The 25,695-nt window shown below is 48.0% G+C and overlaps 1 protein-coding gene across 2 annotated transcripts in view; it reads right to left on the bottom strand.

Moving 5' to 3' along the window:
* Positions 1-21,270, bottom strand: part of Daglb (diacylglycerol lipase, beta) — a 42,067-nt gene extending 20,797 nt beyond the window's left edge. The window contains 6 exon segments of one of the 2 annotated variants that reach the window (NM_001107120.1): positions 2,967-3,094; positions 6,070-6,192; positions 10,137-10,395; positions 12,481-12,652; positions 18,552-18,703; positions 21,094-21,270. In NM_001107120.1, the coding sequence (NP_001100590.1) occupies positions 2,967-3,094; positions 6,070-6,192; positions 10,137-10,395; positions 12,481-12,652; positions 18,552-18,703; positions 21,094-21,188 (929 nt within the window). In that variant the 5' untranslated portion in view covers positions 21,189-21,270. 2 annotated transcript variants of the gene reach the window in all.
* Between the last annotated feature and the right edge of the window lie 4,425 nt (positions 21,271-25,695).

Here is a 25,695-nt window from a genome sequence, read left to right on the forward strand (position 1 = left end):
ACAAACTCCTACAAGTTGTCTTCTGCTCTGACGTCGATGTACACACACACACACACACAGAGAGAGAGAGAGAGAGAGAGAGAGAGAGAGAGAGAGAGAGAGAGATGAATAAAATGTAATTTCACTTTTTTCTTCAGCTGTCAAACTCTGTCCATCAGGAAGTTCTGCAGGCTGCAGCCCCCCAGAAGGGATGGACATTTCAGGCACCTAGATCTTGGTCTCTGATTAACATCTCCACCTTGCAATGTGAGGGGCGGAAACCTCTCCAGGGCAAACACAGGATGCAGCTGCAATGTCTTCCATCAAAGACAAGAAGGTTCAGTGGGTAAGGCTGAGTGACGGCATATGTTCAATCCCTAGAACCCGCAGTGAGGGAGAGAACCAATTCCTGAACATTCTTTTGACATTCACACATGTGCTGTGGCATGTTTACCCACACAGGTCATATGTACATGTTAATAATAAAGAAAAAAATATAAATGTGGGAAGAGGCCCCATGTGGTGGCACATGCCCGTAATCCTAGCCCTTACGAGGTGGAGGCAGGAAGATCCGGAGTTTGAGGTCATCCTTGGCTACATGAGGCCCCGTCTCAAAACTACTAAAAATCAAGCGACTAGGGAAGTGCTCAGAGAGTGACAGGGACCACCCTGCACAGTCAGATGGGGACACGTGAGTACCAAATACTAATTATAGAAACAACAGCAGTGAACCACGGCTGTAAACGAAGTAAGAAGCATGTGCTGGAACCGATACCAAGGAGCGGACAATCAAACTTCCTGTACAGCAGAGGAAATGATGATTTGAGAAAAATAGCAAGTTTCCACCCACTCTAGTCTAGTCATGGTTGACTTACGCAAGAACAAGGGAGGCCAAACCTGGACTTGGTGGCTGAGAACTCCATCTAGCATGTGTAAAGCCCTAGGTTCTATCAGAAAAAAAGGGGTTGGGGAGTGGGGGTTGCGGGTAGATGCTTTAGTGGATAAAGAACTCTTTCTATGCAAGCAGGAGGATCAGAGTTCAAATCCACAGAAACTATGAAGCTTGTTAGGTGTAGCCATGAGTACACATGTAACCCAGTACTGTGAGGTGATGCGGTGGAGACAGGAGGAAGCTGGGGCTGCGGGTCAAAAGCTTAGCTCCAGGGAGAATGAGAAAGAGAATAAGGTGGAGAGAAGAACAGGAGGACAGGGACATCCTTCCCCGCACACACACATGTGCATACACACACACACACACACACACACACACACACACACACACACACATAAACACACATTCATAATACACCAGTCTCATTTATTACACACATTAGTGGGACAACAGAAAGAATTCAAATACAAGTTACCAGTTAACAATCAAAGTTCCTGACCTTTATAACTTTACTGCAGTGACTCCTGGGAGGACACTCAGGCAAGCTGCAGTTAACAGATGAACAAGCACGAGCTGGCAAGATGACTCAGCAGAAAAGGCACTTGCCACCAAGCCTCACGATCTGAGTTCGATTCCCAGGACCCATACAGTGTGCGATAATCTAAAAAATCCCTCTTACCTTTCAGAGATTGAACATTTTCCAGACCTTGTAGTCAAGTTGATAATATGTCCTGAGATCATTTAAAACATATTTTCCACCTGCTGCCCTACTGTGTACCCAGCCTGGTTAAGTTTACCCTGACCTTAAGAGAACAACATAACTGATCTTAATATGCTGTGTGCTTCCCATGCGGTCACCTTCTAACCTAAGTTAAACGCACGGCTCCACTTTTTGGTTTTGTTTTTTTGAGACAAAGTTAGAACTCACTCTGTAGACCAGGCTGGCCTCAAACTCAGAGAGAGATCGTCCTGCCTCTGCCTCCCAAGTGCTGGGATTAAAGGTGTGCGCCAACACTGCCTGTCCTGCACAGTTCCACTCTTGAACTATTTACTCTTCTATGGCCCTATCTAGAATAACGTTATATGTGTGCGTGCTGTGGTAATAATTATTTGCTGGAGCAGCCACCAGGCTGAGAGCGATCTTATGGTTATGACATGAATGTTGGGAGCAGCGTAGAGACACAGGTTGATAACATCTGTGTGCGGTTTTGAGCGTTGTTGTGGGTCAGCAAGGTAACGCTTTCCCTTGTCGCACTCAGCTAGAGATTTCTGTAGAAGAACACCTCTCATTCCCTCCCCACTCATCAGTAACTGAAGCAAAGCTCTTTGTTAGGGACAGCTAGGCAACACAGGCAGACAACAGACAAGACCAGACACACACAGACAGGCCACGGACTACACACTGCAGACACACGGAGGGAAGCGAACAATCACATCCGGGCTAGCTCTTGGCTCACTATCCCAAAGGGAAGCCCTTTCACTCTTCAATGTGACATCAACCATACCAGGAGAGAAGCTGTCCTCTATCTGCCACATCCACACACGCACATTAAACAAACAAATGTATTTAATTACAAGTAAATTTTTAAAAAGTTCCAAGAGACAGGCGTGGCTGTGTCTGCTTAAAATCCCAACACTTGCAAGGCAGAGGAAGTCATCGAGGCCAGCCTGATCTATATTAAGTTTTTCTCAGGCCAGCCAGGGGTATAGTAAAAAAAAAAAAAAAAAAAAAAAAAATTTAAGGAGATAAAGAGTGAGTGAGGTCTAGAGGACTCAGGATGCAGTGAGTTACAGGTCTAGACGGTTCTAGATAAAGAACTTAGGACTTTTTTGTTCTATGCTTGTATGATTTCAAAATGTAGTGGTTTTTTTTGGTTCTTTTTGGTTCTTTTTTTCGGAGCTGGGGACCGAACCCAGGGCCTTGCGCTTCCTAGGCAAGCGCTGTACCACTGAGCTAAATTCCCAACCCCGTGTTTTTTTCTTTTAAAGAGGAAAAAAAATCCGATGAAAGGATCAGGCTGTGCTGGGTTCGGTCCCCAGCTCCGAAAAAAAGAACCAAAAAAAAAAAAAAAAGGATCAGGCTGTGCTGACCTACCAGTCACCACCGATCCTGCACAGCCCCGTGAACGGGTTCCTGTAGATGTAGAGGGGCCATCCGTAGGCAGCTGCTGCGAACGGCATGTAGTGATGGCAGTTTTCCACTTCCGCGTCCAGCTCTGTTTCCTGGGAGAGAGAAGGAAAGAAGCCTTTGTGTGTGACAGCAGTGGAAAAGACAAACACAAAGCTGTGTGCGCACTCAGCGGTGGGCCAACGTTCCACAGCGGGAGCCTCAGGTGTCTGTCCTCCACGTCCACCTTGTAGGAAAAACAATGTTTGCTGGATACCCCAGCTAGCTGGTCCTCCAGCCTCAGGGTCTCTCTCCCATCTTGCTGTAGGAACCCTGGGATTACAGAAGCACTCAATACTCACGTCCTGCTTTACGTGAATTCTGGGAATCTGAACTCGGGTCCCCACACTAACGAATCAAGCACTTTACCCACTAGCACACTGAGATCTATTTTTTTTTTCTTTTCTTTTTTTCGGAGCTGGGGACCGAACCCAGGGCCTTGCGCTTCCTAGGCAAGCGCTCTACCACTGAGCTAAATCCCCAACCCCACACACTGAGATCTTAAACCCGCACTCCAACATTCCATCTCTCCTCGGACTCTCAAAAGACTCTGCCTGACTCGATGCCTTTGTGTCTCACTCTGAGTGAAATGTTTCAGCAAAGCCTTTGCTATGTTTGGGTGAATCAGTAGAGGCTGTGAAATGGTTTTGAGGCGGTTTGCACCTCAAAGAAATGTGTTCTTGGACTGTCTGCACTTGGTGCTACATGACAGCTTGGAGCTGTACAAACGCTGATCCTAAGACACCCCTGGCCACCCTGGAGTTCTTACATTTGATCATGGTTTGGCATGGTCCAAAGGTACTGAGATTTCTATGGGTATCTTCTCTCTAGGCAATAAGGACCAGATGACTTTGGTAGTTGGAGCCTTTCCAGTCCCAATTAATTTCGTGTGATGACGGAATAAAATAACTGGAGTTAGTCTTTTCCAAGAAGGCTGAACCCCTCTGCTCCTTCAGAAAATGAAGGTTTAACACCTTGGTGAGCTTCTCTCCACTGTGGTTCCTGTTAAGTCCCCTTTTCTCCCCATGTGTTTACAGTACGCCTGTGTGTATGTGTGTTTGCAAAGGTGTGGCCATTGGTGTGTGCATCTGTGTGTGCGCGGAGGCAGGCCAAGGCTCACGGTGAGAATATTCTTCAATCACTTTTCCATCTTACTCGCTGAGGCAGGGTCTCTGACTCAAACCTAGGCTCACTGACTTGGGCATGTGTGCATGAGTTCTGGGGATCCGAACTCCAGCCCTCACACTTTTGTGGTAAGGGCTGAATAGCCGAGCCATCTGTCCAGCCTCTTGTAGGGAAAAACTGTTTCGTTTGTTTTTATTTGTATTTGAAAGACAGGACCTCTCTGTGTGCCCCTGGCTATCCTGTCCTACAACTTGTTCCGTAGACCAGGCTGGCCTCTTACTCTAAGAGATCTACCCACCCCTACCTCTGAGTGCTGGGACTAAAGGCATGTGCTGCCACACCTAGCAAATGTTCTTTATTGAGACAAGATCTCAGTGTGTATCTCTGGCTAGCCTTGAACTCTCGGGTGCACCAGCTTCTAAAAAGCTGGCTTTTAAACAGCCAACAATGGATTCCACCTGAGATGGGAGGGAGGAAGGCAGGGCTCCTTGGTGAGCTTTTAGACTCTTGCAGGAGCTTCCTCTGTCTAGAGACCTTCATGGCTTTCCACCCAGCAACATGGGTGCTGTTCACACCTAGAGGAGATCTGTCACAGCGGGGAGAGCACTGAGGTTTCAAAAGACTCACACCGGTCCCTGTAATTCCTCTTAGCCTCATGGCTGTATTAAGATGTGTGTGTCTTAAGATGTCTTACTTTTGTCCCTTCTACTGTGTGGCTTACTCCAGTGCCATGCCTGTCTGCCTGCTGCTGACAGTCATGGGTCTAGCCCTCTAGAACTGTAAGCCCCAAGTTCTTTCTTTCATAAGTTGCCTTAGTCCTTGTATGTTATCACAGCCACAGAAGAGTGAGTAAGATGCACCAGGGACATGGGTGCAGTTGATGTCTGGCTACCATGGCAGAAGACAGAGGGGTGCATATAGTCTATGGCTTCTCTGTATGTTACTTTTCTGTTACTTTCTTCTTTCTTTTTGAGGGTCTGGGGACATGGCTCAGTGGTAGTACATTTGCCTAGCATATACAAGACTCTGGGTTCCATGCCCAGTGATTCAAGAAGGGATAAAGGAAGAGAGGAAGGTAGAAAGGAAGGGAGGGAGGGAAGGAGGGAAGGAGGGAGGGAGAGAGGGAGGAAGGGAGGGAAGGAGGAGGGGAAGGAGGGAGGGAAGAGAAAAAGGAAAGGAAATAGTGAGTTTTGTCCCTTCTATTGTATAGCCCGGGGTGCCCTGGAAGTCACAATCCTCCTGCCTCTACCCAGATTGCTGGAACAGCAGGTAAGCACTGCCAAGCCTGACCTGAGTTTCTCTCTGGAAAACGACCTATAGCAGGGACTTGTTCCTCAGACAAAGCTTGAACTGGCTCTGCTTCCTAGATTCACAATGAAAATACACTCTGGGGTTGGGTATTTAGCTCAGTGGTAGAGCGCTTGCCTAGCGAGCGCAAGGCCCTGGGTTCGATCCCCAGCTCCAAAAAAAAAAAAAAAAAAAAAAAAAAGAAAATACACTCTGGGGTGACTCAGGCCTGTACTAGAAGGAATTCTTCTGGAACAGAGAACCAAACATTGAATTTCCTCCAGTGTAACCCAGACAATGAGACACGGCGGGGCTTCCTGAGCCAGGAGTCCAGGCGAGAGGGCTGGGTCTCAGTCCAAGGCTACTGAAATCGTTCTTGGCTGCTTCTCTTCTCCTTCCCTGCCTGTCTCTGCTTCCCTCTCATTTCCCCACTTGTCCTCTCCTTCTCTATTCTTATACAGGGTCTATTTCTAGCCTGGGACTCTCTATATAGCCCAGGCTAGCCGTCTACTCACAATCTTCCTACTTCCTCCTCCAGAGTGTCCCCTGCCCAACATCAGCTGTATGCCTGTGAAGATCTACACAGAAGCATGGATGTCAGAGGTGGGTTTGTCATTACCTGAGGTTGCCCTGGTGTGTGGGTCACGACCTCCGAAGGCTCCCGGCTGTGGCTGATCTTGTCCTGTTGCTGGTGGAGAAGGGTGAAGCCGGCTGCAATATCGCTGGGCACCAGGTCTGTGTCCTGAGTGGGAAAGCACAACAGACCGCTGTGAGAGCCATCGGACTGCCCGGGAAGCCTAGCATCCAGCTGAATACAGCGCGTAGGCAGACATGCAAGTGCCCAGGTACACTACTCAGGAAGAGGAAGCTATTACTTTTGTCTGAGACAGTCTTGTGCAGCTTAAGTTGGCCCTCAGTCACGACGTAGTTAAACATGACCTGAAATTCCAGATCTTCCTGCCTCCACCTCCCAAATATAAGAATATAGTGTGTGGGGGTTAGGGATTTAGCTCAGTGGTAGAGCACTTGCCTAGCAAGCACAAGGCCCTGGGTTCGGTCCCCAGCTCCGAAAAAAAGAAAAAAAGGAATAGGGTGTGTGTGTGTGTGTGTGTGTGTGTGTGTGTGTGTGTGTGTATGTGTGTGCACTAGCATGTAAACACATGCCACATGAGTGTGGGAGCCCTCAGAGGCTAGAAGAAGGTGTTAGGGCCTTTAGAGCTGGTGTCACAGGTAAGCTAACTAATGAGGGTCCTGGGGACAGAATGCAGGTCCTCTGCAAGAGCAAGAGGTACTTTTTTTTTTTTTAAGATTGTATTTATTCATTTTATATATGACGAGTACACTGTTGCTGTCTTCAGACACACCAGAAGAGGGCATCGGATCTTGTTACAGATGGTTGTAAGCCACCATGTGGTTGCAGGGATTTGACTCATGACCTCCGGAAGAGCAGTTGGTACTCTTAACCACTGAGCCATCTCTCCAGCCCAGGAGGTACTTTTAAACCCATGGGCCATCTCTCCAGCCCCTGCGTTTTCTTTGCAGGACTCCTCATACATGTTAGCTTAGTAATTTTTCATATCTATTTACTAGATTCATCATTTTATCAAAATTTCATTTTAAGTGACTTAACTATCTCGGTTTAAAGAAACTGTGGGGGCTGGAGAGATGGCTCAGTGGTTAGAGCACTGACTGCTCTTCCAGAGGTCCTGAGTTCAAGTCCCAGCAGCCACATGGTGGCTCACAACCATCTGTAATGGGATCCAATGCCCTCCTATTTAAAAAAAAAAGAAGAAGAAGAAGAAACTGTGTATCTGTGTGCAAGTGCACACGTGCTGGAGTACACACGTGTGCTGTGTACAGATGCTGGAGTATACATGTCAAAGTCACGGGCCAACTTTTGTGGATTAGTTCTCTCCTCTCTGCTTGTTTTGAGGTGGGGTCTCTCTTTATACCTGCTGAACTGTGTTCTCCAGGCTAGCCTGTGAGCTTCCATCTACCCAGAGGCGTTCTGGGGTGAAAGGTGTTCACCACCATGCCTGCCATTATTTCTTAAGCTGGCGTGAAGGCTGTGTGGATGCGTACTCTGTGGCAGATTCGTGAGGCTGAACATACAATTACTGGGTACGCTCTGCCACGGAAGAAACCAGCGATCAGTAAACACTAGTGAAAACTCTCATGTGGATAGACACGGAAGTCAGAAATCCTCTACCAGCTGGGCCTGGTGGAAACTACCCAGAATTGCAGGACCCAGGGACATGTGGGTGGCAAGTTCAGTGCCAGCCTGAGCTGTACAAGAAGTCCTTGTGTCAAAAAAGAGAAGGAAGCGGGGAAGGAAGGTCAAGTCAGCAGGCCACAGGATGAATGTCTCAGGCAGAAGTGCTTTCTGTCAAGCCTGACAGCCTGAGTTTGATCTCTGGAACACATTTGATAGAAGGAGAGAACCACTTCTTCCCTCGAGCTGTCCTTTGACCTCCATATACGCCGTGCACACATCCAGATACGCAGAATAAATGTACTTTAAAAAAAAAAACTACACAAAATTCCTCCGCAGAAGCACAGGAGGGCCCACAGACAGTCCAGTGATGGACAGAGAGGATCTACAGTGCTCCATCTCAAGCACTGCATAAACCTGTCTTGGTGGAGCACACCTGTAATCTCTACGTTCAGGAGACAGAGGCTGGAAGCCCAGAAGCTCAAGGCCATCTTTGGCTATATAAGGAGTTCGGGTCATTCTCAGTTAAATGAGATCCTGTCCTCCCAAAGTAAAAAAGATAGTGACTAGGTACCGCCTCCTCTAGCTTATCTTGAAATGGGGTTGAAGCACTCCCCTAAGATCTGACAATGGCTGGAGGGATGGCTCGGTGGTTATGGGTGCTTGCTGCCCTTGCAGAGGACTGGAGTTCAGTTCCCAGCAGCCTTATCAGGTGGTCTCACAACTCCCTTTAACTCCAGCTCCAGAGGGGTGGATACCTTCCTCCCGCCTGCTTGGGAACCTGCACACATGAGGCATACACTCGCACAGATGCAAGTAATAAAGGTAAAAACCGTTTAAGGCTGGTGGTAGTGGCGCACACCTTTAGTCCCAGTACTCAGGACGCAGAGGTAACTGGGTCTCTGAGTTCAAGGCCAGCCTGGTCTACGGAGTGAGTTCCAGGAGAGCCAAGGCTACACAGAGAGATCTTGTCTTTAAAAACCCATAAACAGACAGACAGATAATAAAAATAAAAACAAGTAAAAACAAGAACAACGAGAAAAGGATTGTGGGCGCAAACCTTGGGTTCCCACAGGAAGGCACAGCCTGCTCTCACACCACAATGCTAGCTCTCCACATTCCAAAGTCAGACACGACAGAGAAGCAAGAGAGAGACAGAAGGTGCATAGGGTGTCGAAAGGAATCTTCTCTCTTACTTGGTTTCAGAACCAAAAATAACAGTAGTTACCACACATCCACACACACACACACACACACACACACACACACACACATAGAGGAGGAAGAGAATGAGCTCGTCCAAATCTTAGGACAGCTCATCTGAGAGCAGTCACCCCCCTGCACTTCCTGACTACTGAGTCATGATAAGTATGGAAAATATTTATTTTTGACATTGTGCTTGTGGAGGGTGTGTGTGTGTGTGTGTGTGTGTGTGTGTGTGTGTGTGTATGTGTGTGTGGTGTATATGTGTATATGTGTGTATATGTGTGTGTATGAGTGTGTATGTGTGTGTGTGTATGTGTGTGTGGTGTGTATGTGTATATGTGTGTATATGTGTGTGTATGAGTGTGTATGTGTGTGTGTGTGTGTGTGTTTTGTGTGTGTGTTCATGTCTATAGAGATCAGAAGACAACTTGCAGGAGTCAGATCTCTCCTTCTAGTTAATGTAGGTCCTGGGGTTTGAACTCAGGTTTGAACTGGAGCACCCTCACCTGCTGAGCCATCCTGCTTGCCTGAGAAATTCTTTTCTGACACCTCCTGGCAGGGCATTGTTTACACATGTCCCTCTGCTCACTGAGGTGGACAGAGGAAATGTGGAAAGAGAATTGGCAGATTCTTTCGTAACGTTATTTTGTTCCTTAAAAAAACAGGGGGCTGGGGATTTAGCTCAGTGGTAGAGCGCTTACCTAGGAAGCGCAAGGCCCTGGGTTCGGTCCCCAGCTCCGGAAAAAAAAGTACCAAAAAAAAAAAAAAAAAAAGTACCAAAAAAAAACAGTAGGCAGGCTGGGCCGTAACAGAGCAGTGTCAATGAAGACACACCTAACCGTCAGGAAAGGGGGCTGAGGCTGGTACATATGACACATGCCTAGATGCATGAAGCCTTGGGTTCCATCCTCAGCAACAAACAGACCGGGCATGGTGGCGCATGCCCGTAAACCCGGCCCTGAGGAGGGAGATGAGGGGGATCAGAAGTTCCAGGAGATTCTCTGCTTCACTGTCAAGTTTCAGGCCAACCTGGGTCACGGGAGACAGAGCCTCGACAAAGCAAAACAAACAAGGAGCAGGAAAGGCTTGGCCATCCTTGTAGTTAACTGCTGCCTGCCCACCCAGGCAGTGCGCTCCCATGCCTAAGGGGTACAGGTCCTCAACGGCCACCGTACGGTGGCTCGCACGGCTTTGCAGGACGCTCATCGGCCCACGGAAGCATTTACAGAAACAGGAGAAAGAGACCACAGCGGATCCCTTCCGCTTACAGAGAAGTAGGTGGAGAACAGGTCGGCCGTGCTGGAAAAGGCGACTCTGGTGTTGTCGTCCTGCCCAATGCAGCAGCAGCAGCATTGCACCCGGGTCTCCCACACGCTCTTTGCAGCCGTCCTCAGGCCGGTCAATAAATGGTTTGAACTGTTACTGTCCAGGTGTTCAGGGATGCATGGGGGATACGGAGCCATTTTCCCACCCAGCGGGTCAAAGACAAAGACGATGGTGACCATAGTGGCAGCGATGACAATCCAACTGTAAGGAGTAAAGCATGGGACAGGCTTAGTGGCTGTGAAGGGCAGTGGCTGGGGCCCACTCCGCGCACACCGACTACACTTCCGTTTCTGTACTGCCGAAGGAGAGGCAGAACTCCGAAAACCCAACTGAGGCGAGCGATTTCCTTCTAGAACGTTCCCTAGGAGGGTCAGTGAGATGGCTCAGGAGGAAAAGGTGCTCTCGGCCAAGTCTGAGGACCTGGGCTTGATCTCTAGGGCCTTCATGACGGAAGGAGAAAATCAACTCTGTGAATTATGCTCTGACTTCCAACAAGTGCATACACACACACGGCTAACTACATAAATGAATATGAAAAAGAAAAGAAAGGAAAAAGGTTTCTTGGGATCCCACAGCTAACCCAGGACGAGGGAAGACTACCGAATTCTGAGCGTGAGGCCCACAACGAGAACAGGAGTCGCGTGGTGAGCAGTGTTGTAGCCTAGACATAGAAGTCACCGGAACTAGTTCTCCAGGACTCCGACTATGACCAAGTTACTACTCAGTGCTCTGGGGTTCTTCAGAGTAAAACAGAGACTCTCTACACTATGGGACACCCTGACAGATGCCCCTGCCACTTCTAACTGTGTGTAGTGTATGTATGTGTTCATGAGGGCACGTGCATGTGTATAGAGAGACCAGAGTTCAAAACCAGGGAGAGTACCTCAATCGCTCTCTACCTTACGAAGACAGGACTCTTACTGAACACAGAACCCAGTGATTTGGCTGCAGTCTATGTCCAGCACCCAGAGTGTGAGGATCTGAGCCTAAAGCTCTTGTGGCAGGCTTTAACAAGGGTTCCGCATTCTCAGACTTGACTATTTCTACGCCACCCATGGTGCACAAGGCCCTACGTGTTCTCCACTACAATCCTGCCGGTAAGATGCTGACTCTGCTGTCTGCCTGTGTGCCTCAGGGACGGCAGCTCCAGCGCCAACTTCCGTTTTTGTACCCATGACACAAAGGGAGAAAACTAGACTATTGTTAAGCTCTCGAGCTTGGTGGTGAGAGGGCATCTGCTGCTTGAAGCCTGGTGACCCAAGTGCCATCCCTGGGACCACATGGTTGAAGGAGAGAACTGACTCCCACAATTTGTCCTCTGACCTCCACATGGGTCAAAGCATATAAGCACATCTCCCCACACAAATAAGTAAATGAACGAAAAAAAAAAGTTAAAAAATTGTTAGTACAGAAGATGCAAAAACTGCATTGTGAACCTAATTAGACTATTACACACCATTATAAATCTTATTAGACTATTATACACGGTCTCAATTCTGGATACCATTTCTCATCTCACCTTTAACCTCCACCCTTCCTTTAGCTGTTGGTTTGTGTTCTCTCTCTCTCTCTCTCTCTCTCTCTCTCTCTCTGTAAGATTTATTTTATTTTTATATTTTGTGTATGTCTGTGTCTGTGTGTATAGGTATATGAGTGCAGGGTCCTTGCAAGCCAGAGGAGGACATCAGATCCTCCAGAGTTGAAATCTGTCTGTCTGTCTATGGTCTGTCTGTCTGTCTATCTAGTATGTGCATTTGAGGTGCTGTTGGATATATGAATACATGACAGGTGTTCTCCTTGATCAATTCCACTTTTTCCTCTAAGGCAGGGTGGCTCCCTGTCTGTCTCTCTGTCTTCCTCTCTCTCTCTCTCTCTGAATCTGGGGCTCATGTTTTCTGGGATAGGCTGGGAGGCAGTAAGTCCCAGTGATCCTCCTGTCTCCACTGTTCTTGGAGCTGGAGTTAAAGGCTGGAGGCCCAGCTTCTTTACATGGTTGCTAGGAACTGAACTATGGTCCTCACGTAGTTTGACAAGTGCTTTTGACTGCTGAGCCGTCTCTCCTGCCCCCCCCCCTTATGAGAGAGGGAACTTGTAGAAAAGTGGGGCTGAGGAAGAAAGTGGTCACTTGCAGGTGTAAACCGGAAAATGAGCTGTTTCTCATGGACCAAAAAACCATCATTCGGAGAGGCCACACTCTATGTGACAAAGTTCACAGGACACCAGGGTGCTATACCACCCGGGAACACACCTGAGGAGAAACTGGGAGGAGGAGGAGGAAGACCTCACCTGACAATGACGGTGGCGATGATGCCAATCACAACTGTCCTGTCACATTGGATACCTTTTGCCACCCAGGCAGCCCCCAGAGAAGCCCAGACCATCTCTGGCAGGAAGAGGGCCAGTCGGATATAGAGCAGCTTAGACATAGACTTCCGAGGTCCAGGGTTACAAATGGTTCCTGAAACACAGAGGAAAAACCAGCTGCTCACCAGCGTCCTAAGACGCAGAGCTGTCTGTCCAGGTACTGGGGGGGGGGGGGCTGCTGGAGAAATGGCCAGCTGATTAAAGGGCCTGTCATAAAAGTCCCTAGCATCCACATGAAAGCTGACAGAAAGGCGGTGTTTGTCTAACAAGAGGGCTGGTGGGAGCGGAGACAGGCAGATCCCTGGAGCTGACTGGCCACCAGCATGGCTGAATTACTGAGCTGTAGGTCCATTGAGACCTACCCTCGAAAAATAAGGCCGAGAGTGATTGAAGAAGGCACTCGACATTGACCTCTGTCCTCCACACACCACTTATACACATGTGCACCTGCACATGTGCATACACACACACACACACACACACACACACACACACACACACACAACCAGCCACAGAGGCTGGAAAGTCCACTCAGCAGTTAAGTGCATGGTACTGCTGTTGCGAAGGACCTGAAATTGGCTCACAGTATCTACCCTGGGCAGCTCGCAAAACACACGAATAACTCCAGCTACAGGGGGATCTGCCCTCTGGCCTCCATGGGCACCCGCAGTCACACACACCGTATACCACAGTCAGCCGCATAAACACGTATCCAGGATTCTAAATGAGATCCTAAGAGACACAGCTACTGAACACCTCTGTGTCTTGCTGAACACGCACCACCCAACTCCTACTCCTTATACCCCATGCCTGAAATAGGAAGCAAGTGACAAAGTCAGCGTGGGAGGCAGAGGCAGGCGGAACTCTGAGTGTGAGGCCAGCCTGCTCTACAGAAAGACTTCCAGGACAGCCAGGGCTACACAGAGGAAACTCTGTCTTGGAAAAACCAGAGGTGGGTGGAGAGAAGGGAGAGTGAGAGAGAAGGGGAGGGCGGGCAGGCAGGCAGACAGATAGACAAACTAAAGGGTGGGAAGCAGGGCAGAAGCTTCCCAATCATTGCTTAGGCTCGGGCTCTGACTAGGGAGAACTACGTAATCACTGCCCAAACTGGATACTTCTAAGAAGCGAGAGTGGCACTCTGGGTATAATTATACTGGACACAGTACAGTGCAAGGACTGTCCCAGCAGAAAGCAGTCACCCAGGTTCTCCCAGCCAGGAAGATAAGCGCCCCATAACTGCATGCCTCACTAAACGGTACTCCTAACTACTTTACTACCCACCGCTCCTTAATCCTTGCAAACTGTGGGCAGGAGATGGCCTCATTCTACAAGCAGACGGCTTGATACTTGTGTGTATGGGGGTACCTGTGTTGGGGGTGTGTGTGTCGGGGTGTGTGGAATGTGTGTGTGGAGTGTATGTGTGGCATGTGTGGTGTGTATGTAGTGTATACGTTGTGTGTGCTATGTGAGTATGTGGAGTGTGGTGCATGTGGAGTGTGTGGCGTGTATAGTGTGTGTTTGTGTATGTGGTCTCTGTGTGTGTGGTGTGTGTGGTACGTCTCTGTGTGTGTGTGGTGCGTCTCTGTGTATGTGGTGTGTGTGGTATGTGTGGTGAGTCTGTGTGTGTGTGTGGTATGTGTAGTGAGTCTGTGTCTGTGTGTATATGTGGTGTGTAGTGAGTCTGTGTCTGTGTGTATATGTGGTGTTTGTGGTGAGTCTCTGTGTGTGTATCTATCTGTGTGTGGTGTGTGTAGTAAGTCTGTGTCTGTGTGTGTGTCTGTGTGTGGTGTGTGTGGTGAGTCTGTATGTGTGCGTGGTGAGTCTGTGTGTGTGGCACTATCAAGCCTCCTGCTTGATTTTTACATATTTATTTACACTTATTTATTGTGTGTGAGCACGTGTGTGCCATGACACAGAAGAAGAAGTCAGGGGACACCCGCAGGAGTCAGTTTTTCCTTCCACTGTGTGGGATCAAACTCAGGTCACCTGGCCTGAGCAAGCAGCACCTCTCCCTGCTGAGCCATTCGGCTGGCGGGCGGGCGGGCGCAGACCTCTCACGTCTCTGAGACCTGAAAGAAGCCTGCTACGAGGTAACTGCAGCAGACACTAGAAAACAGGAACCGGCCCTCCGCTGCACTGGAAAGATGCCAAATATGGACAGAGTCAGCACGCCCAGCAGCCTCTGAGACCGGGGCTCTGACACACGTTTCCTAAATACAGACAAGATGCAAAGAGATGGAGCATGTCTGCTTAAGTTCCCAGAAATTGAATGAGGTACCGAGAGAAGCTGCATCCGCCTGGAAAGACACTTCTAAATTCCTTGAGAATTTTATATACATATGTGGTACCTTTTGGTCATCACCCCTCCCTGCTCCTCTCCGTTCCTCCCTCCCTCTGGGGCCCCTTCTTCCTGAGAAGTCCCTCCTACTCTCAAGTCTTTGGCTTTGTTTTTTTTTTGTTTTTGTGACTCACTGAGTTTGATTAGGGTGACTGCCTGAGCACAGGCGGGGAGTTCTTCCCCGGAACACAGGCAACTTACCAGTGGCTACATCACTAAAGAAAAATGACTTCCCCTCCCTCGGCAAGCATGACCTGCAGTAGCCCCTAGAGCTGAGGGCCTAGTGAGTCCCTCCCCAACCCACAAGAGAATGCTGATGGCCTCATCTGGTTCAGGTGTTAGAAAAACACTTTTTTTTTTTTTAAAAAAAGACAAGGTTTTGCTTTGTAGACCAGGCTGGCCTTGAACTCACAGAGATCTGCCTGCCTCTGCCTCCAGTGTGCTGGGACTAAAGGTAAGTGCCACCATGCCTGGCTAGAAAAACACTTTTATTTCCATATTTCCTTTTTTTTTTTCTTTTTTTCTCCAAGCCTAATTTGATGCCTCCGACCTTCAGAGACAACTGCTGCACTGGGCTGTCCTCAAGAAAGACTTCCTGGGCTGGAGAGATGGCTCAGCGGTTAAGAGCACTGACTGCTCTTCCAGAGGTCCTGAGTTCGATTCCCAGCAACTACATGGTGGCTCACAAACAACTGTAAAGGGATCTGATGCCCTCTTCTGATCTGAAGACAGCTACAGTGTACTTGTATATATAAAATAAATAAATCTTAAAAAAAAAAAAAAAACACTTCCTAAAGTGACCTCCTCAGGTCCCTCAGCAAGTGGGACACACAGAAGGACAACAAAGAGAAGGTCTGTGCCTTCTGAATGACAGACTCTTAGAATGAATGACAGACATCTTAGGCACTTCTCTGACATAAAAGTTGAGCTACGAGTTCTTAAGACACAAACAGAGAGACAAAGGACCCTCCCCAGACATGGGAGATGGCAGGCCTCGTTTGGAAAGGGTTCTATCAAAGCACCTTGAACTGCCTGGAATGCAGACCATCCCCAGTTACCCCCACATGGTAGCAACAGTGGGCTTCATGGAGACTTCTTAAATCAGATATGGAGATGAGTGCCTGTGATCCTAGCCCTAGACTGGGAGGCTGAAACAGGAAAATCACCAAGTGTGGGCCAGCCTGGGCTACACAGTAATACCCTGAAAAAGCAAAGCAAAGACCACAACAAAAGCAACACTGTTCTCAACTACGCTACATATATCTATGACTGTGAAAACAAACCTGCTGTCCACAGGCCACGCTACGAGGAGGATCACAAGCACTTCTGAGTGTACGTGCAAACTACAGGCAAAACCTGATGGATACGGGTGTGTTATCACACTAGCCTCCCCAAAGGTGTGGCTGATTACATCCCCATGAAAAGACCAAGTTGCTCATTCACCCTGGGTATGTATATATTCAGGCTAAAAATTCTACAAATAAAAAACCCATTCCGTTACTGTTCAGGCTTTCTGCCTATCTTCTCTGTTGATCTGCACTCTCCCCTTATTCCTTACTGAAGCCCCATGCTCGGTCTGGTGGTTCGAGACTGTAATCCCCGTACCTGGTAGGCAAAGACAAGAGAACGGTTCACAGTAGTTCCAAGCCAGCCAGGGCTATAACACAGACTTCACCTCCAAAAGGAGAGACATGGGGCTCTGGCTCTGTTGGAAGGGGGTTTGCCTGACAAGCATGAGGTCATGGGTTCAATCCCTACTGGTGCCAAAACAGATAATAAGGTTTTTAAAGGGCTATGAATGTAGGAAATTGATTCTTTTTCTCAGGTCCTACAACCCCAACCCACACACTTGTCTTTAAATTCTTCTTCTTCATTAAAATTTGTACACACACACACACACACACACACACACACACACACACTTTGAGACAGGATCTTACTGTGTAGCCCTGGATGGTCTGGAATTTGCTATTTAGACCCTCAAACTCAAAGGGATTCACCTGCTTCTACCTCCCTGAGCACTAGGTTTAAAGTTGTAAGCCACTATCCCCAACACATAATACCTCTCTAAGAAGTTTTTTCTTTAACCATTTATTTGTGTGTGGTGGCCATATCTGTAGAGGTCAAAGGACAACTTCTGGGAATATATTCTCTCCTACTATGTGGGTGTCAGGGTCTCCCAAGTGCTGGGACTAAATGTGTGTGCCACTACCACTCAGCTGAACGGGTTTCTCTGTTTATCCCTGGAACCTGCTCTGTAGACCAAATAGGCCTTGAACTCAGAGATCCGCCTGCCTCTTCTTCCCTAAAGCTGGGATCAAAGGCCTGTGTCGCCATGGCCGGCTAGCATTGTTTTAAATTTCATTTTTATTCTTGTGTTTGTGCCTCCTCTCTGGGTGCATTGTGGCCAGCGAGGGAGTTATCAGCCTGTATGTGGGTGCTAGAAACTCTTCTGTAAGAGCAGAAGGCATTGAGCCATCCAGCCAGCCACCACCACCACCCCTCAAACATAGACAGGCAGGCAGACAGACAGACAGACACACACACACACACACACACACACACACACACACACACACACACAGAGGGGCTGGGGGAGTCAGTCTATGTGCACGCGTCATAACACAGGCATGGAGGTCAGAAAACAACCTTTGGGAGTCAGTTCTTTTCTCCTATGATGTGGAACTCAGGTTACCATGCTTGGTAGCAAGCCACCATCTGCGGAGCCTTCTGACTGCCCACAATGCTGTTTTTTCAGACAGGATCAGCGGTCTAAAGACTCAGATAAACTTTGAACTTGAGGTCCTTCCACCTCAGTCCCCTGGGAAGCTTTGATAACAGGCCTGCGCTGTCACAATCCATTTAATACGGCTTCATAAAATACTGTTTGGGGTTCCAATGAGAACAGCTCAAGTCCTAGGTAACAGAAAACCCAATTCGAGCTGGATGAACTGGAAGGACCTGTACACCGCCTAACACTGGACGAGCAAGGGCAGGAAGACATCAGAGTTTCTCCAGGAGTGCCTGTGTGTCTGCTCATCCTGGCCACGATCGGAGACAGCCCCATCCAGAAGAAAACAAAAATCACACCTTGGTTTGTTGTTGGGAACCTCAGGAGGCTGGGTAAACATTGCCCTGGGAAAGGAATTTTGACAACACCCTACCTCAAAAAATAAGGAAAGTGATCTTGGAAGGTAGCCACTGACATCACCCTCTGGCTTTCTTCCACACATAGTTGTGTAGACACCCACACGAACGTGGACTTACACCACACATACACACACAGAGAGATAAGAAATGTTCCGATGTCAGCTGTAGTGATAGGCTTTCAACCATGGAAATGGTAAGAAGCTGTCTGTGTGTGGCTGGGGAGGCGGCCCCAGTGGTGGAGAGCACCTGCTGCTCTTGTGGGGAACTCAAGTTTGGCTCCTAGCACCTGTGCGGCCTGGTTCACTGCCACCCGTTAACTCCAGGTCCAGGCGAGCCCAAGCCAGTGCTCTCACATGCATGTGTCCGTGTGTGCACACGCACACTTTAGAAGGAGAAAGAACACCGGACACAGTCCAAATGGGTGAACTGTACCATATGCAAAGGGTATCGAAGTATGGTTGTTAAGGTGCAAAGCAGGCTTCACACAGCCAGTGCAGCTCTTTACCTCTCATGCTGACACACACGATGGCCAGCACGATGCCTATAATAACAGCCAGGAGAACAAGGAGGACGATCAGGTACGTGCTGAGCAAGACCCCACCAGGACAGTCCAGCTTCCTTCTGTGCATGAGGTATAACGTCAGACTGGCGATCCACCTGTGCACAGAGAAGAACGTGGCTTCGTAAAACATGGTACGAAGAAATAAAGGAAGTTAATATTCTCCAAATCAAGGTGAAGGTTCAACACGGGATGTAATTTGCATCAATAAAAAGTCTACCCAGAGGCAGACGGCTGACACCCATGTGGCTTTCTGTTCTCAGTCTATATCTGCTGTGAGCCATGTACTGGGCATGGCAGGCCTTGCCTATAATCTGGCACCAGAGAGGCAGAGGCAGAGACAGGAGGATCGCAAATTAGAGGCCAGCCTGGGCCTGGGCTATATATGAGTTCCAGGCTACCCTAAGCTGTACAAGGAGCCCTCACTTCAAAAGCAAATGGGCTGGAGGTAGTGCACAGTGAATAGTGTTTCCGTGGTATGCAGGAGCCCTTAGGAGCTACATAAACCAAGTGTGCACACTTGTTAGCACTGGGGAAGTGGAGGCAGGGGGATGAGAACTTCAAGATCGTCCCACACCTCAGAGTGGCCTTGAGGCAAGCAAGAGATGTAGGAGACCCTGTCAAAAATCAAAACCCAGGGGCTGGAGAGATGGCTCAGTGGTTAAGAGCCCCGACTGCTCTTCCAGAGGTCCTGAGTTCAAATCCCAGTAACAGCCAGTGCAGCTCTTTACCTCTCATGCTGACACACATTACAACCATCTGTAATGAGATCAGATGCCCTCTTCTGGTGTGTCTGAAGACAGCCACAGTGTATATTATATATAATATATATTATATATATAATAAATAAATGTTTAAAAAAAATCAAAACCCAGGCAGGCTAGGGTTCTTCGGGAAAACATCCACCATGACTTAGAATCATGTGATTGGTAAACAAACTTCTGTTTGCAGTATTGGTAACAGGATTTGTGTGTGTGTGTCCCTGTACACACAACATTCAATAAACACATTGTTGCCAACTGTAATTCAAAACCAGGCAAGCAGGAAGCAAATTATGAAAATAACGTATCAGGGTAGATACAGAAAAACGCAAAAGGAGATATCCTATGGACTCTTGACTGTATTTTGTAATTCGGCGGTGAACAATGACAGACAGCATGGGTCTCTAGAAGGTGAAGAAACCTCTCTTTCAACCTAGAGGTACTTCAGCAGCAAAAGCACCCCACCTCAGCAAGAATGTCCACCTTCTTAAAAACTGCATGTATGTTGTATGTATGTATGTATGTATGTATGTATTATGTATTTAGGGGAGAGTGTGCCATACCATGCCTGTAGAGGGAGGTCGGAGAGCAACTTAAGGGAACCGGTTCTCCTTCTACCATTGTGGGTCCTGAAGATAACAATTTAGGTCATCACCCGTGCCGGCAAGCACCTTTACCCAACTGAGCTACCCCGCTGCCGCTGCCGGAAGACTGTCCTATTAAAGATTAAAATTCCAAAGCCCCAAGAGGTGTCATCTAAGGTGATGAGGATTTAGCTCGGTTGAAAAGCCTAGCAAGCATGAAGCCCTGGGCTCAAGCATTAGAGGGGGGAAAAATCAAGCAAGATTGGTCCAGATAACTTTTCTGTGCCCCACCTCCCGTGCCCCTCCCCCCCCTTTTTTTGAGGTAGGGTCTTGTGCGGCTCTGCGACCCTACAGCTCAAGGAACCGCGGCTCCTTTGGTGCCACCCCCTAGTGCTGGGATTACAAGTAAGCACCGCCACTAGCACTTCTGTGTGGTGCTGGGGATCCGGCCCACAACAAGGGCCTCCTGCACGCAAGGTGAGCACTCTACCAAAAGGAATTGTTACACCCTCAGCCCCGAGATAACTTTTTCTGCCAGCCCGCCAAACACCAGGGCTCAGCGTCAGGAGATAAAGGCAAAAACGATCTGAGAAAAAAACCCTGCCTGACTGGAAAGGGCTTTACTGCTCCCATTCCCTTGCCTCTTGAGAATGCTTTTTCCTAAGAACGTTATTCCTCGTTGCCAGGCATGCCAGGAGCTGACTTCACCCACCAGTGCCGTTTCCCACTGAGCATAGCTGCATTTTTGCAAAACCCGCCTGCTATACCGGTTTCTACGAATTGCTCCGAAATTGCTATTTCCCAAATTTTTGTTTTGCAGAGACAAATTTGCTATCCTCCTAGCAAGAAAAGACAGGAGTGATCCAAACTTCCGGAGCCGGGCTCCAGGAAAGAGGACCTGGGGGCTATGGCTTTTGGATGCTCACATTTCCCTCACGCTCCCCGGGCCAGAGCTCAGCGCCGCACCCTAGGGCTGCAGCGCTGAAGTCCGGGACCCTTGTCAAAGGCACACAGAGACTCCACCTATATCCTAGGTGCAGAACGATTGTGCTCGGGGGCGCGGCTGCCCGTTAAGCACCGAGGAGGCGCGACTTTTGTCGCTTTAACCAGCGCGTCCCCCGCCCGCCCGGCGGCCTCACTTACCACAGCACACGCAGGAACAGCTCAAAAGACCCGGGGAACACCAGGTCGTCGCTAGCTAGGGACCAGCGCCGGCCGAACAGCACCATCCCCGGCATGGTGCACCTCCCACCGCGCCGCCTCAGCCGCGCGCGCCCTTCTGACTCCGCGCTTGTCCGGAGGGGGTCCCTAGCGGCGCCTAGGCGCACGCCTACGTCAAGACCCGCGCATGCGCCCTCAGGCTTGAGTCCCTAGCGCCCACAACAGGCTCGGACTCTGCCTTCTTTGCCTCCTTCCCAGATCCCCTGACCCGGAAGTCAGCTGCCGGCTGTTGAGTGCCGGTCAGTGATGTGTGAAATCCATTCCGGTGTGGTCATTTCTGTTTTATAGACTGAGGATTTAAAAGATCTAGAGAGAATGCTCTCCCCAGAGAGCCGCGCCTACGAATGGAGAAGCTAGGACGTAGGCTTTGGTCTCTGGATCTTCCAAGCTTTGGGGTGGCTTTACTGTCATTTATGGTCCCTTAGGACCTAACTGAGTTCAAGTCTAAGCCACCCAACGGTTGGTGAGATAAGATTTCGACTCCTTTTAGCACCTCCATTCCTCTCATTTCTCTCCCACACACTGTGCTTTAGCCATCTTCATTCTGGTCTCACTGCTGCTAGTTCCCATTCTTCCTCACAGTCCCCCGAGTGACCGAGGGGAACCTTCAGACCCGGTCCAAATTATGTTTAAGACTTACAAGTGTGCCCTTGGGCATAGAGCGAATATTAACCCTTCCCAAATACTTTTCTTGCAGAGTCTTACATCAAAGCCTCTAATTCGTGTCTGTACCCACATCTTCTATCTTCTGTCCTCCACCCCAATATTTTAGCTCCCCAGTTTGTGTGTGTGTGTGTGTGTGTGTGTGTGTGTGTGTGTGTGTCGGTGGTGTGCGTGTGTGTGTGTGTGTGTGTGTGTGTGCGCGTGCGTGCATGTCTTTGCTTGTGTGGTAGGGTGCGTGTATGTAGATGCGCGTGTACATGTGCTTATGCATGTGGCGGTCTGAGATCGATACCAAGATTCGTATCCAGTTGCTCTCTTCCACCTTACTGAGGCAGGTTCTCTCAGTCAAACACAGCTCAGTGAGGCGACAAGTCTTGCAAGCCAACTTGCTGCCGAGATCTTCTGATTTCCCCTTCCCAGGCTGTAATAACAGGTGTAGAGCCACACCCATCCTGCACTTTCCTGAGTTTCTGGGGATCTGAACTTTAGTCCTCACGGTAGAACAGCAAGTGCTTTTAACTCCTGAGCTGGCTCCCTTGCCCTTTTCCTAACTCTAGTAGTTTCTTTATTGTGTTTAATCTCTTCCTGGCTCAAATCTGACTGCTACCAGACAGACTGGTAAACAGAGAGAGGGTGTCAGGCAAGGGGGATTAGTTTTAAGATATGGACTTCTAATTATTTGAGAAGATGGAGGATTTGTGAAAATGTCTGTCCAGAGGCTGGGAATGTACTCCGTTGGCAGAGTACTTTCCCCGGCATGCACAAAGACTTGGTTTCAAATTCCAGCTACTGTGTAAACCAGATGTGGTGGGACATGCCTGTGACCCTGGGTGTTGGGAAGTAGAAACAAGAGGCTTAGAAATTCAGGGTCCAGGGTTGGGGATTTAGCTCAGTGGTACAGCGCTTGCCTAGGAAGCGCAAGGCCCTGGGTTCGGTCCCCAGCTCCGAAAAAAAGAAAAAGAAAAAAAAAAAAGAGAGAGAGAGAGAAATTCAGGGTCCTTGAAGTTTAGTCCCTTCATTATGTACTGTACTGCTAAATTCTATACCCAAAGGTATAGGCTTACAAGTGACTTCTCCTGTTTCCAAGCTTGTCTTGTGCAAACTTTGTTCCTTGACTTAAAACTATGGGTTAAATAAAATTGGCTACAGCCAATTACTGGAGGGATTAGAGGTAGGTGGGTTTGGAGTGAGCTGGTTGGGGGAGAGGAGAAGAGGAAGAACAGGAAAGGGAGGAGGAAGCTGCCATAGGGGTGGGGGGTGGGGGACCATGAGCACATGGCCTGGAGAAACAGCAAGTATTTGGGGTACACCGCTGGGAAGGTAGCCAGGCCAGCAGTTAAAAGAGTAGATTAGGGGTTACCTCCCAGTAATTGTCAAAGCCAAATAAAATAACCACAGTCTGAGTCTCATTTATTTGTAAGCTAGTCGGGGGTGAGCTTAAATTGTGTGTACGACATTTTGGTGAACCTTATATTGGGCATAGAACCAAACTATCTGAGACTTCCTCTTAGCACAAGACCCAACATCGTGCTGGGACACAGCCCTAAATGCAGTGGCTGGATTTCCAACAAGCACAGTGATAGGATCTGGGTATCTCATGGCTTGGGAAACCAGATAGCCAAACCAAGCCCTACTCTCCCAGCCTCCCACACCTCAGTGGCTGAAGCCTACAATTGGTACAAACAATGCCTTGCTGGTTGCAGCTAGGGCCCAAGCCCTGAGCTAACCACGCCAGGGCCTCAGTGCTGGACTCACACCAATTTTTTTTTCAATAGAAAAAGGCCCTAACAGGTCACCCATAGGAGACAACACCACCAGTTTGGGAGCAGAAAAACCACAGATTTTTTCCTATAATAAGCCCCTCCCAAAGAATAAAAAATCAGAAACCACTACAGAGAATTGAACACCAAAGGGAGACAAAAGCACAGAAAACTTTGGATCAGGTACTAGGGTTAGAAGTTGGCATTTTGGGGAAAAAAAATATACACAAAAAGATGATAAATACAATAAAGATTTTTTTGGACCCAAAGTAAGACTACTGAAGTTTGAAAGGGTTGGCTTTAGAGGAAATTGACACCTTGCCAGTTGTAATTATTGCATTGTCAAGCTTCACTCTTGTCCTAATAAGCATTTTGGTTTGCTGTGTCTTTTCAATAAAAAGAGCCTTAGAAAAAAATTTTACAAGCCTTAAAAAAAATTGAGGGGCTGGGGATTTAGCTCAGTGGTAGAGCGCTTGCCTTGCAAGCACAAGGCCCTGGGTTCGGTCCCCAGCTCCAAAAAAAAAAAAAAAAAAAAAAAGAAGAAGAAAAAAAAAGAGAAAAAGAAAAAAAATCGAAATTTTTTTATAAAACAGAATGAAAGCACTGTCAAGGTGTTAGAGGGGGGAATACTGAAAATTATAAAGAAGGTGGAGACTGTTGTCCGAGAAACAGAAAAAGGATAAAATATGGAAGCAGATGTTAGAAAACAACTTAGAGACATTTATGAACAAAATTGAGGAGTATACTTATATAATAAGGACAGGAAAAACAAACAGATTTAGAGAAATTTATAAGTAAAATTGAGGGGGAGACTAAGGTAATAAAGATACAAGAAAAGGAAAATAATAAAAATTAGAAGTCTTAGAAGAAAATTTATGAAAGACTAGAAGTAAAATTGAATATACTAAGCTAGGGACGAAACAGAGGCCAGTATAGACAGCATTACCTCACAACAAGAGTTTGAAATGGCAGTCTATTTCTGTTTAAAAAAAAAAAAAAAAAACCAAAATAACCAAAATGATTTTCCCAGCCTTGATAAGGGAATTGGAAGGAGATGAAGAAAATCCACAGGGTCACGGAGAATTCAAACAACGACCTATAGAGGCGCAGGATGTAAAAAGGTTTAGGGAAGCAATCATGAGCCATGGCTTACACTCACCATATGCCAAACGGATACTCAATAACTGGGCCACCCAGAGCCCTACGATCCTCAGTGATTGGAGAGATTTGCTGACAGCTATCCTAGAGCCTGGCCCTCAACTACAATAACTGACACGGTGGAAAGATGAGGGTTTGATTATGGAAGGGTGAAATAGGACTATGGGCATTGATATTGTCAAGGGTCAGTTACTAGGTGAAGGCCCATCTCCTTAATTAGGAGTACACATTGCTCTTGAGGATGCTGTCCTAGAACAAGGTCTCACAATAGCCTTAAATGTTTGAAACAAGGTTGAACAACAGGGACGAACTGAGTCATTTACAAAGATAGCCCAGGGTTCAAATGAACCTTCCACAGACTTTTTACAAAGACTAACCACAGCTCTACCTAGAGCAATATCAGATCCAAATGCTAGAGAAATCTTTTTTTTTCTTTTCTTTTCTTTTTTTCGGGGCTGGGGACCGAACCCAGGGCCTTGCGCTCTATCAATGAGCTAAATCCCCAACCCCATGCTAGAGAAATCTTAATAGAATCTTTAGCTTTTGAAAATGCTAATGGTGAATGCAAAGGGGTCATTTAAACTATTAATAGTGGGGTTGGGGATTAGCTCAGTGGTATAGCGCTTGCCTAGCAAGCACAAGGCCTGGGTTCGGTCCCCAGCTCCGAAAAAAAAAGAAAAAAAAATATTAATAGCAAGATCTGCACCTCTTCTTTTTTTTTTTTTTTTGGTCTTTTTTTCGGAGCTGGGGACCGAACCCAGGGCCTTGTGCTTCCTAGGCAAGCGCTCTACCACTGAGCTAAATCCCCAGCCCCAAGATCTGCACCTCTTTATGAATGGATTAAAACTACTGCAGACACAGAAGCAAGTACTCCCAATAAAACTGTGGCTGGGCAAACCATTACAGGAGATAAAGAAAAACAAGATACCCATTGCTGTGGCCG

The sequence above is a fragment of the Rattus norvegicus genome, chromosome 12, assembly GCF_021556685.1.
Source record: "Rattus norvegicus strain SHRSP/BbbUtx chromosome 12, alternate assembly SHRSP_T2T, whole genome shotgun sequence".
Taxonomy (NCBI): domain Eukaryota; kingdom Metazoa; phylum Chordata; class Mammalia; order Rodentia; family Muridae; genus Rattus; species Rattus norvegicus.